The 13,806-nt window shown below is 35.2% G+C and overlaps 1 protein-coding gene across 5 annotated transcripts in view; it reads left to right on the top strand.

The window, feature by feature from the left end:
* The window catches only part of LOC127860313 (V-type proton ATPase 116 kDa subunit a 1-like), a 48,409-nt gene that overhangs the window by 12,883 nt on the left and 21,720 nt on the right, over positions 1–13,806 (top strand). Inside the window, exons 5-11 of one of the 5 annotated variants that reach the window (XM_052398315.1) lie at positions 1,113–1,241; positions 1,610–1,633; positions 6,547–6,656; positions 7,749–7,781; positions 11,690–11,816; positions 12,130–12,212; positions 12,903–12,996. In XM_052398315.1, the coding sequence (XP_052254275.1) occupies positions 1,113–1,241; positions 1,610–1,633; positions 6,547–6,656; positions 7,749–7,781; positions 11,690–11,816; positions 12,130–12,212; positions 12,903–12,996 (600 nt within the window). The remainder of the gene's footprint in view (positions 1–1,112; positions 1,242–1,609; positions 1,634–6,546; positions 6,657–7,748; positions 7,782–11,689; positions 11,817–12,129; positions 12,213–12,902; positions 12,997–13,806) is intronic. The other 4 variants (XM_052398317.1, XM_052398316.1, XM_052398319.1 and 1 more) reach the window with 4 other exon arrangements.

Here is a 13,806-nt window from a genome sequence, read left to right as displayed (position 1 = left end):
TTCATCATAATCGGACGGTGTGTCGCGCGAAAGAATTAGGTGGATATCTGCAACGTCAAGGTCACACTGTGAGTTCAAAGGTCAAAAATGGCCATAAATGATCTTGTCGGGGTTATAACTATGTCATTCATTGTGAGATTTTAAAATTACTCTGTACATGTGGTCACAATCATTGGACGATGTGTCATGGGAAAGAATAACGTCGATATCTCCAAGGTCAAGGTCTCACTTGGAGTTCAAAAGTCAAAAATGGCCATAAATGAGCTTGTCAGGGCCATAACTATGTCATTCATTGTGAGATTTTAAAATGACTCTGTACATTAATTTTGTTCACAGTCATTGGACGGCGTGTCATGCGAAAGAATTCCAGAGTTCAAAGGTCAAAATGACCATAATTTATAATGGCATAATAATTCTTAAAAATCGCCATAAATTGGATTCTCTTGTTTTGTGAAGACAGCATGCAAAATAGTCTGTGTCAATGCGGCATGTGGGGGTATACATCACGTCTGTGACAAAGCTCTAGTTGTATCTGTTTGTGAACAAAATCAGCTTGCGTAATGAAACTTAACATATTCATAGCATGTAGCAAGATCTTGCATATGAGTAAGGATGAAGGTCAAGTTTACGGGGATAAAAAATAGGAAAAGGGTATATGCTAAAAATCAAAAATAAAAATAAAATCAAATTGAGCTAGTCTGCAGAAGCTTCGTTCTTACAATTTTGCGATCATTTGTTTGCTCAGGATTGCATCTCAGTGTGTGGGGACATAGTCACTGTAACTGTACTAAAACATGTGAAATGAAGAAAAACAACAACATATTTTCTTATTAATAATGAAGAAGAAAATATGTCAAACATGTGACCTTCTTTCACTTTGACTTTTTATGTTGTTTTTTTTTTTCATATTTTTTAAGGAATAAGTTTTTCTATTTTTTTATTTTGTTTTCAACTATGAACAGAAGTTTTCCTGTTTGGAACATACAAGTACTTGTAAGCTTTTTATGTTGTTGTTATTTAACAAGCCTCATTTGAGAAAATCAAGTCAGATGTGAACTCCAACTTGCATGTAACACCGGTACAATTATGGTCATCCCTGTTATATGCAACAGGCTACTTTTGAGAAACTCGAGTCGGAGATGAATGATGTGAACGCCAACTCGGAAGCCTTGAAGAAGAACTTTCTCGAACTGACAGAGCTGAAGCATATCCTACGTAAGACACAGGCATTCTTTGATGAGGTACGGCTTAAATGCTTTGTGCTTTACTCTATTACCACAACATTAAAATTGAAAGGTTTAGCGTGATGGTTATCACAGAAATAAAGCATTATTGTTTAGAAGCTCTGCTAATGCTATAATTTATGTTACTGGTTTCTGATCATTCTTGTCACTTTTCCTTCCGTGTAATGTCAAACCATTTTACTGTATATTTTATTTTTTGTACATTCGTCTATTAATTTTGGCATTGTGCTTTAATTTGCATTATCTGTGTGGATTGAATGTTTGTTTAATTAAACACTGGTGTTTTTAGCCTGGTAGGTATCAAAATTTTATTTAGCATAATGGCTGTTAAAAAAAAGAGATAATTAACTTTTGCTGTTACAAAGTCAGGTGTCTTTAAAGATTATGAGGTATAGTTATTTTGCTATGAGTTAAATAGTTGAATACTTGTTGTGGTTTACACACTGTAAAGTTGAAATTGTTGCTTTGCTATTTAGGGATGTCAACAAATATCAAAATACAGGAGTTTCACTGGCCCCAAAAAAGTTGTCGCCACTTTTTCGCGGCGTGAAAACTGTAGGTTATTCCAATCTTATTAATAAGAACAATCATTGAAAGAAACCTTACTACATTAATGTCATTGACTATATTATCATATTTTAAATATCTGGGTATTAGGTTACTTGTGGATTAGTTATTTAGTATCCAAATTGTTGTATGAATAATTAAAACAAAATAAATATCTCTGGTGTTTAAGGCATAGAACACTCTTTTGTGCATATATATTGATAAAATCAACACACATTGCTATGTAGTGCGCCAATGTGTCATGAACAGCCAGGGATAACCTTCAAACAACAGGTGTGCTTTCACATCACACTAAGTTGGATAGAGCTGTAAAAGTCATAAACTGTTGTGCCCATTCAATGCACACCTCTAGATTATAAGTAGCTTGCTACCCATTAATAAAACTTATCAATTGGACTGTTAAAAAATGATGACTTTGAGTTTCGTAATACTATATATTGCTTGTGAACAGTTTATAAACAAAATAAATTAATATCAGAATAAAACTGATTCATTTTTGTTTAAATAAAATTAAATAAATTAAAATTATTCACATTCGAATCTATAATAAATATTAAGTGGAGTCATTTAATTTAATTTACAGTTATAGCAATGCAGCACCAAACTTACCTTATACATTATAAACTTAACTATACTTTCCTAGGTTTTTTCAATATTTATATTTTTATTTATTATTTAATTAAAAATGTTGTTATTCTGAACAGCTGACATAAAAGTTAGTACATGCATGAAATCTTATATTTATGCCCCCCTTCGAAGAAGAGAGGGTATATTGCTTTGCTCATGTCGGTCTGTCGGTCCGTCCACCAGGTGGTTGTCAGACGATAACTCAAGAACACTTGAGCCTAGGATCATGAAACTTCATAGGTACATTGATCATGACTCGCAGATAACCCCTATTGATTTTGAGGTCACTAGGTCAAGGTCACGGTGACCCGAAATAGTAAAATGGTTTCCGGATGATCACTCAAGAACGCTTAGGCCTAGGATCATGAAACTTGATAGGTAGATTGATCATGACTCGCAGATGACCGCTATTGATTTTCAGGTCACTAGGTCAAAGGTCAAGGTCACAGTGACCCGAAATAGTAAAATGGTTTCCGGATGATTACTCAAGAACGCTTAGGCCTAGGATCATGAAACTTGATAGGTAGATTGATCAGGACTCGCAGATGACCCCTAATGATTTTGAGGTCACTAGGTCAAAGGTCAAGGTCACAGTGACCCGAAATAGTAAAATGGTTTCCGGATGGTAACTCAAGAACGCTTAAGCCTAGGATCATGAAACTTGATAGGTAGATTGATCATGACTCGCAGATGACCCCTATTGATTTTCAGGTCACTAGGTCAAAGGTCAAGGTCACGATGACCCGAAATAGTAAAATGGTTTCTGGATGATAACTGAAGAACGCTAATTCCTAGGATCATGAAACTTGATAGGTAGAATGATCATGACTCGCAGATGACCCCTATTGATTTTCAGGTCACTAGGTCAAAGGTCAAGGTCACGGTGACCCGAAATAGTAAAATGGTGTCCGGATGATAACTCAAGAATGCTTATGGCTAGGATCATGAAACTTCATTGGTACATTGATCATGACTGGCAGATGACCCCTATTGATTTTCAGGTCACTAGGTCAAAGGTCAAGGTCACAGTGACAAAAAACATATTCACACGATGGCTCTCACTACAACAGAGAGCCCATATGGGGGGCATGCATGTTTTACAAACAGCCCTTGTTCATGACTTTTTATAAACAAAGTGATCTTTATTTGACTAAAATTATTGTTCTTTTTGACTCACCTGAGCACTATGTGCTCATGGGAAGCTTGTAGGATACGATGTAGTCAGTAGTCAGTTACTGTGTGGGTGTGTGAGGTGTGTGTGATTACTTTTTCTTCAAACGACTTCTACTCCCTTACCACTTGACAGAGTTTAACAAAACTTTACATAAAAAATCCTTTGGTGACTTTCTTTCAAAATTGTTAAAATTATTTTAGTCCATGGCAAATTTTATGTAAGCAGAGCTAAAATATATTTAAAAATCAAAATCTTATTCTGTAAAACTGCAAGGGTCAGGGCTTGAATATTTCGTGTTTTTAATTGGCAAGTGGTCTTGTACTAAATTTGATCCAATCATGTTCCTTGGCTTAAAACTGGCTATGCCACAGGGGTCACATGATTTATATTATATGGTAAATAACTTAAAAAATCATCTTCTATGTTTAATATTTGGTGTGAAACATTGTATGGTGTTGCTCTACAAAATTTGTTACAATAATGCTCTTGTTGTCCTTATGTGTACAAAGTAAACTCTAATGAATCTTCTCTGAAACTGCAAGGCTGGGAGGTTTGGTGTTTGGCATGTTATGTTGGATGGTGGTCCTCTAACAAGTTTGTTCAAATTATACCCCTTGTGTCAAAACTGGCAACATAAAGGGTTACTAGATTTATGAAGACTTTAATAGTAAATAGCTTAAAAAAATTCTCAATTTAAAGTTCAGGGTTTAATATTTTCTATGCCACTGTTACTTTACTGTATGTCAAATCTCCCAAAACCCATATTCCACTCTAGAAGCCTTACTTGAGACTCAATCTTGATGAAACATGGTCAGAATAATAGTTCAAATGGGGTCAAAAACTAAGTCACCAGGTCAAGTTGTCTACCATTTGGGTTCCTTGATTTAAGGTCATTGTTTAACTGCCATTATGGCTAACTTTTGTACAAAAAGGAATTGTATTCCAACACAGTTTTAAAGCACTTGGTAAAAGTATGTGAATGCACATTCTGTGCTGTATAACATGTATATGGTGATTAACTCAAATGCATTAATCACTGTTTCATTTTATAAAGTTGAACAACCGCTATTACTTTACAGACTTTTTCCTTGTGTTTTAAGTAATTTGATTTGTCCGTGTGTTTTAATCTGTAAGATGCCGACTAGAAATAATATTATTACATATTTTGTTATAATTGAAAATTTAAGATTTTATTACTTTTCCATACAAAATATACTTAATGTCTTTGTGAACTGTATTTAACAACTTAACATTTTATCATTCAGATGCTAAATCTGATCTGTTTGGATATCCTCCTTGTATTCAGAAATAACAAAAAAATTCTGGCGGCTATTGACATCTCTAGTTTTATTAACAGGCTAGCTTAATGTTGTTAACACTATTTTGATGTAATTAAATTTAACATGTTAACCAGGTTTTCAATGAAGCTGAAATGTCTTGTTATGTGTATTAGATTAGGGCATGTGGGCGGAAGCATCAAACAAGGTTACCGGTCAATTACTTTAGTTTGCATTGTAATGAAACTAACAAAATACATGGGCATGCTTTCATGGAGACCAAACTTGGGAATGTATTTGTAGTAAGTCAGGTCATGGTCTATTTTAACAAAAATAGAAAAAACAGTTTCCTCTCAAAAACTTCAATTGGAATTGAAGCATTGAACTTGAATTTGTATGTACTTAGCCCATGCAGACATTGCTTGGGATCGTATTTGGAGTCAGTTGGATCAAGGTCAAGATCCATTTTTTCTGATCAGTTTGAATACAGGGACTGTACAGAAATTGTGTGTGTAGGTAGCTGACACGCAAGTGTTTTTTTCTCCATTTTGGGAATGGGAGTGGATCCCTTTAGATTGGGAAAATTTGCGGTGTTGTGACTTTAATTGGGAAATTAGTGTTGTTGTTTTTTCTAAAAAATGCTTCAAAATAGAGTATACAAGTGTTTTCAGTATTATATTAACTAAGGTTAAACTTATATGGATGGGAGTAAAACAAATAATTCAGATCTAAAAAAATAAATTTAAAAAAACGTAAACCTTCCATTGTTTCCAGACTTATTTTGGGATTGCATTTAAGGCCAGGTTGTTTATGGTAAAGGTCATTGTACTTAAAAAAAATGTTTCTGCTCAATAATTTGCATTTAGATGTAGCTATTTTGCTGAAATTTTTCATTAAGCTCTCATGCAGACATAGATTGTTATTGCACAATTGAAGAAATTTTTTAATAAATTTTGAAAACCTGGTTATGTGCTTGTTTCTTAATTGTTTAATATTATTGTTTATTACAAACACTATTGATATGTAAACAAATGTGTAAGATATAGTTGACAGTTTATAGCTGTAGTCAGCGCACAAAAATGTATGTTTTTGTAGATACTCATATTCATTTTGCACATTTTATGTTCAGCTTGTTATAAGTTGATGTTAATTGGCTCTAGCCTCTTCATATTGGAATGCAGTAAAATCTATACTCAAACTTCAGATAGATAACCAAACTCCAATGAAGATGTATTCAATCATCTTGTGCATGTAGGAAAAATAAAATGAAAAATATGGGCGGTGCTCTGTGAAAAGGGGATTTAATGCATGTGCGTAAAGTGTCATCCCAGATTAGCCTGTTCAGTCTGCACTGACTAGTCAGGGACAACACTTTCCACTTTTATTGTATTTTTTGTACAAAGAAAGTTCCTTCTTAGCAAAATCCAGTATAGGCAGACAGTGTCGACCCTAATACTGGGATGACACTATACGTACATGCATTCAACCCTCTTTTCACAGAGCAGGGCTCATATATAAAACAGGATTTGAGAGGACACTGCAGATAATTACCGGTATGGGTGAGCAATGTAAGATCAACTTTTGTCATTGTTTAATTTGCTTTGTAGTTATCTTTTTCTGTTGATAACTGTTGTGTGTAATTCTGTCGTATATATAGGCTGATCATCATACTATGCAGGCGATGCATGATCCACTCATTCCTGACGATGATGTGCAGCTGCTGGGAGAGGAACTGGGTCGCCATGCTGGACAGGCCCTCAAACTGGGGTATGTGTTTGGTGATATGAGACCTCATTTTGGGAAATCTAGGCTATATACATGTTTATTAAGTGAAGTCTGCATAGGCTTATCAGGGATGACACTTAATGCCTGGACTAGATTTTTGTTTAGAAGACACTTTCTCTAAACAAAGAATTCCATAAAAGCAGAAAGTGTTGTCCGTTTTTTCCAAAACAAGGCTCATATTACTGCTTTCTTTTTTACCACTATACTTAATATATATTTTCTATCATCAGGGCCAACCACCACACAATTTCTTTAACCAAACTGTCACAAAAAGTTAGCGGAAATAATATCATAACAAAATTCAATGGACAGCAGACAGATCTCCCAAGAATTTCACTGGCCATATACTTAATCGGCATCAAAAGAAAAAGTGAAACTTGACAAGCTGGGTTGAATTTTTAAGTATATTTAATGAAAAACTATTTAACAATGGGTTTAACAAAGGCCTTAAACAAGTCTTGAAATACAAGAGCAGGAAACTTTAATTGGGACTCTTTCAAAATAGCTATTATTCCAAAACTTATCACGAGTAATTATTTCATAAAATAAAATGCAAAGTAAACAGTTCACTACACCTTGTTAGAAATGTTTCTTGTCTCTTTTTTTTCCTTTTATTTACTCTTTCGTGGCATTTTCATTCATAATTTCCTCTGTGTATCCAAAGTACTCTAATTTTAATGCTGATGAAAACAAATGTGAGAAACTTAACCTAAACTCAATGGATTCGTTTAAAAAAAATTATCTATTGCGCAGGCAAATATGTTTATTAATCTATACAAACAACTTCTGGTCTTTATTATATAATACATATTGTTGACTTGTTTACGCCCTGACTGGAGCGCATGTATATTAGAGTGGTTCACTCATTAAGATGTAGAGAAAGACCTAGAGTAAATAGCAGAATGCTGCAACCATTTTTGACTCTGCCTTACCGCCTTAATAGGTTCATTATCACAAAAAATGTGAAAATCTGTTAATTTTATATATTTATGCGAACATTAATTGGAAATTAACAGGCACAGCTTTAAAATCTTATAAACATAACAGAACAGAGAATTACTTTATTTATCCCAGGTATACAGACATTCAACATGGGGAGATAAATGTGTAAGACAAATGTTAGGAAAAGTCATTCCCCATATTAACCAATTATTGTATGACATCACAAAAATGGTGCCATCCTACCCCTTTTGCACAGCAACCTTCACTTTGCAATCCACATTTCTCAAGTAGTCAAATTTAACTTCAGATATATCCTCTATATGAAGTGTAAATGTGCAAGACACTTTTCATTCCCAGTGCTCCACTCATTCCTGAGTTATAGGCCCTTGATCATGGCTGACATATTTGTTCGGGTAATAGAAGGTTAGTTGTTGTTTATGACATTGCTCTATTCAAAAATTGGGACACACCTTTTATTCAAGTTCACAAAACTTCAGTTGGCACACCTAGCCCCATTCTGATACCAATTTGCAAATGCATTTGACATTGACTTTCATTTTTTAGCTCATCTATTTTTTGAAAAAAAAAAAGAGCTATTGTCATCACCTTGGCGTCGGCGTTGGCGTCGGTGTCCGGTTAAGTTTTGCGTTTAGGTCCACATTTCTCAGAAAGTATCAATTCTATTGCATTCAAACTTGGTACACTTACTTACTATCATGAGGGGACTGGGCAGGCAAAGTTAGATAACTCTAGCATGCATTTTGACAGAATTATGTGCCCTTTTTATACTTAGAAAATAGAAAATTTTGGTTAAGTTTTGCGTTTAGGTCCACTTTTCTCAGAAAGTATCAATGCTATTGCATTCAAACTTGGTACACTTACTTACTATCATGAGGGGGCTGGGCAGGCAAAGTAAGATAACTCTGGCATGCATTTTGACAGAATTATGTGCCCTTTTTATACTTTATAAATTGAAAATTTTGTTTAAGTTTTGTGTTTAGGTCCATTTTATTCCTTAAGTATCAAAGCTATTGCTTTCACACTTGCAACACTTACTAATTATCATAAGGGGACTGTGCAGGCAAAGATATGTAACTATGACTGGCTTTTTGACAGAATTATTTGCCCTTTTAATACTTAGAAAATTAAAAATTTGGTTAAGTTTTGTGTTTAGGTCCACTTTATTCCTACAGTATCAAAGCTATTGCTTTCATACTTGCAACACATATTAACTATCATAAGGGGACCGTGCAAGCAAAGTTATGTAACTCTGACTGGCATTTGGACAGAATTATGGGCCCTTTATACTTAGAAAATCGAAAATTTTGTTAAGATTTGTGTTTTGGTTCACTTTACCCCTAAAGTATCATACATATTGCTTTCATACTTGGAACACTCTCAAACTATCATAAGGGTACAGTAAAAGGACAAGTTGCATAACTCTGGTTGTCATTGTTACGGAATTATGGCCCTTTTTTGACTTAGTAACTTTGAATATATGGTTAAATTTTGTGTTTTGATCCACTTTACTTCTTAAGTATCAAGGCTATTGCTTTCAAACTTCAAATACTTTCATGCTACCATGAGGTTACTGTACCTGGCAAGTTAAATTTTACCTTGACCTTTGAATGACCTTGACTCTCAAGGTCAAATTATAAAATTTTGCTAAAATTGCCATAACTTCTTTATTTATGATGAGATTTGATTGATACTTTGACAAAACTACTCTTACCTGACATACCACAATAGACTCCACCCAAACCATCCCCCGTGCCCTCCCCCTCCCCCCTCCCCCGTGCCCTCCCCCCCTATTTTTTATATTTTTTAAGATCGTCTCACAAATAACACCAACACCCTCACACTATACCCCCACCCCCCCCCACCCCACCCCCCCACTCCCAATTTTTTTTTAATTTTTTTTTTTTTTTTTTTAAGATTTTAAGATCATCTCACAAATTTCCACCACAGCCTCACACTATACCCCATCCCCCACCCCAATTTTTTTTTTTAAACGGTTATGTTTGAAATACCGTCCAACCATCGCACCCAAAAAATCCCCCCCCCCCACCCCCCCCCCCCCCCCCCCCCGATTTTTTGTTTCCCTTTTTTGGAAGATAATGTAATAAATGTCCACAACCCCACACTATACACCCCTCTTCATTCCACCCCACCCTCCTTTGTGATTGAAAATGAGAGTCCCTTCACCTTTAAAAAGAAAATAGATGAGCGGTCTGCACCCCCAAGGCGGTGCTTTTGTTTGTATTTGTTTTTAGCTCAACTGATTGCTCAGGTGAGCTTTTGTGACCGGTCTTTGTCCTTCTTCCGTCCGTCCGTCGTCCACATTTGGTTTGAAAACACTCTAGAGGCCACATTTTATGTCGGATCTTCATGAAACCTGGTCAGAAAATTTGTCCCAATGATATCTCAATCAAGTTCGAAACTAGGTCATGCTGGGTCAAAAACTAGGTTATTAGGTCAAAAAAAAATAAAAACCTTGTAAACACTGTAGAAGTCACATTTCATGCCCAATCTTCATGTAACTTTGTCAAAATGTTTGCCTTAATGATATGTTGGTCGACTTCAAAAGTGTTTCCGGTCCGTTGAAAAGGATGGCCGCCAGTGGGCGGGGCAGTTTTCCTTATTTGGATATAGAGAAACCTTGTAAACACTCTAGAAGTCACAATTTTTGCCCAATCATCATGAACGTTGGTCAAAACATTTTTATTGATATCACGGACTAGTTCAAAAATGGTCCTGATCGGTGAAAAACATGGCCGCCAGTGGGCAGGGCATTTTTCTCTATATGTATATAGTGAAAACATGTGAACACTCTATAAGTCACATTTTTGGCCCAATTTTCATGAAATTTGGTCAGAACATTTGTTTCCTTGACATGAGAGTTGAGTTCGAAAATGGTTCTGGTCAGTTGAATAACATGGCTGCCGGGGGGCGGGGGGGGGGGCAGTTTTCCTTTTTTGGCTGTATAGAAACTTTGTTATCACTCTAGAAGTCACAATTTTTGCCCAATCATCATCGAAGTTGGTCAAAACATTGGTTTTATTGATATCTCGTACATGTTCGAAAATGGTCCAGATCAGTGAAAAAACATGGCCGTCAATGGGGGGGGCATTTTTCTCTATATGTATATAGTTCCGGTCAGTTGAATATCATGGCTGCTGGGGGGGGGGCAGTATTTTTATTTTATATTTATATTGTAAAAAAAGCTTGTGAACACACTAGAAATCACATTTTTTGCCCAATCATCATGAAACTTGGTACAAAGATTGGTTTTATATATATATCACATAATTAATGCCATAATTATTGCCCTTAGATTGTCCAAATTTTCATTAGCAAAATCAAAATCAAAATCCTTGTAAACACTCTAGAGGTCACAATTTTGTTTCAGATTGTATGAATCTTGGTCATAATATTTATTTTTGTAAGCAAAGTTTGATGTTTGGTAAGGGGGGGTCAACTCAAAATATAGGTCACCAGGTCAAATCTTACAAAAACAAAAACACTACATGTACATATGCCAGAGTTTTGGTTCAATAAAGATGAAATTTGACCAGGATGTTTGTCTGGACATTATCTAGGTCAAGTTTGACGTTTGGTAAAGATTGAATGAACCGACTCGTCTCAGGTGAGGGAACTAGGGCCATCTTGGCCCATCTTGTTGTACTTAAGTGTTCACAAACAAATATCATTATAAAAATGGAAATCAATGTCAAGAAACTGACTTAAGCAAAAGTTACAATTTAAGGCGCCTTGCTAACAAGTCATATTAAATCAGTGTATTTAAAACAATTTACAATTCAAGCAAAGTTAAAATCAATGTCACTTTTTTTTTAAAGTAAAATTGATTTTCAATGGCAATTAAAACTTTGTGAACACTGGGCAGGGCTACTGTGTCCTGTGTAAGTGTCATACAGTGATAATGGCCAGCAGATTATTTCAATATCAAAACGCTTGTTTATACACAAATTATCAGTTGATATAGGAAGAATATAGCGACACATTATCTGACTTGTCCTCTCTATAGCACTGTAAATTGTACTCTATCCTTTTAGGTTTGTTGCGGGGGTGATACTGCGGGAAAGAATCCCCGCCTTTGAGCGCATGCTGTGGAGAGTGTGTCGAGGGAATGTGTTCCTCAAACAGGCAGAGATAGACACGCGATTGGAAGACCCTATCACTGTAAGACATGAATCTTGTTCATAGTTCTTGAAAGAAGATTGAAGTTAAGATCATGTTTCCAGCTTGTTGAATTGGTTTCATTTATAAATTTTAAAATGCTTAATGTATGTTGCAGCCCAAATAATAGAGCATTTTTAGTGAAAGCATGTTTAGCCCTTGTTTCAATGTATTTGTAATTAGATTTTTCTCAAACATTTGCAAGGTTATCATGTTTCCAATCTGTAAATGATTTAATGGATGTTTTTTTCTTGTGAAAGAAGGTGAAGCTATTTTTTGTAAGAATTATTGTAAGATGTAAATTAAATATTTTCAGGGTGATCGTGTGGACAAAACTGTGTTCATAATATTTTTCCAAGGAGAACAGCTGAAGTCAAGAGTCAAAAAAATATGTGAAGGGTATGCTACTGTCCTCTAGTTCTAAATGAATTGGAAAAAAGTGTTTCATTATAATTACTTTTCACATTTAAGAATACTTGGAAGTGAATTATAATTTCTGTGTATGCCATTTTGTGTACAACATGTCAGCATAGCTTTGAAAACATTTTATTTTCAATCAAGCGATGTAAACAGATCTATATTTAACAATCATAAGGGATGAAACTGTGATGATTATTATATAATTATATATTAGCCTTTTGTATCAATGAAAGAGAACCCCAAAAAAATGTAAATTTATTTTTGTGAAGGAAAAGTTGATCAAGACAGTATGTAAAGCTATAAAGTGTGTGTGAGGCTAGCTCTGTGGATGAATATCATAAAGGACACATTGCCTGTGGAAGAGTTTAATCATGTTAATTTCCAAACAAATCTGTTAACCCTCAACCACTCAGATACTTATTTTGAGGCATGTGTGGTCCCTTAGAAAGTTTAATTTAATTAAACATCTTTCTTACTAGATTCATGTTTAAAAAGCTTCAATTTTAACTCTTAGATACTGATGAGCAGCAAACAGCATACAACCTGAACAGACTGCGAGTTACTCGCAGGCTGTTCTGGTTTTATGCTGGTTACAAAAGCCATTTTCACTTCTCTTCTTATGGGGGAAGGGTTAAGACTGATTGGTGATACCTGTTGTTGTACATGCAGATTCCGTGCCACCCTGTACCCCTGCCCAGAGACCCAGTCAGACAGACGAGAGATGTCCATTGGGGTGATGACGAGAATTGAGGACCTTAACACTGTAAGGGGTTATTTAGTATACAGAGGAAACATTTTCTGCATAAACTAGTTGTTTATTTTATTATAGGAAGGATATAAACTGTTTTTTATGCCCCGAAGGTGAGCATATAATGATCGCATGTCCGTCTGTCTGTCCGTCTGCCTGTCTGTCTGTCCGTCACACTTTTCTTTTAGGTTTAAAAAATGATAATAACTTCAATGTCACTTCAGATGTAACCTTCATATTTGGTATGGATGTGTATATGGACAATGCCTTTCCGTACGCTCACAAATTTTGACCCCTTTGACATTGACCTTGAACTCCGCGTTTAGGTATCAAAATCTGCGTTTAGGTTTCGAAAAAATGTTTTTAGGGGGCATATGTCATCCTATGATGACAGCTCTTGTTTTAATTACATTATAGGAAGGGGATATTTCCTTTTAACTTAGAATTCCATGAAAGCAGAAAGTGTTGTTCCTGATTAGCCTGTGCAGACTGCACAGCATGATCTGGGGCGACACTTTAAGCACGTGCATTAAGCCTTGATGCTTAGAGTAATTATTGACTGGAGAGTCATTTAATATAATCTGATATTCACTGGTAGTAAGGAACACTGGTGATACCAGTGAACTTAATAAAATAATCAGTAACTCACTGGTTTATACATGTATGTTGTATTATATGACACCATGATGGCATCATTATGTTATGTGCTCTTTAGTTTTACAGAGAAATAGTTAAAACCATCAAATATGCACCAAAATGTATAATTACTTGTGTCATTTATGTCATGATCTAACATAATGAACATCCCAGGTAATGAAATTCAAT

This window comes from Dreissena polymorpha, chromosome 15 (assembly GCF_020536995.1).
Source record: "Dreissena polymorpha isolate Duluth1 chromosome 15, UMN_Dpol_1.0, whole genome shotgun sequence".
Lineage (NCBI taxonomy): Eukaryota > Metazoa > Mollusca > Bivalvia > Myida > Dreissenidae > Dreissena > Dreissena polymorpha.
This window is presented reverse-complemented; position numbering and strand designations above follow the sequence as displayed.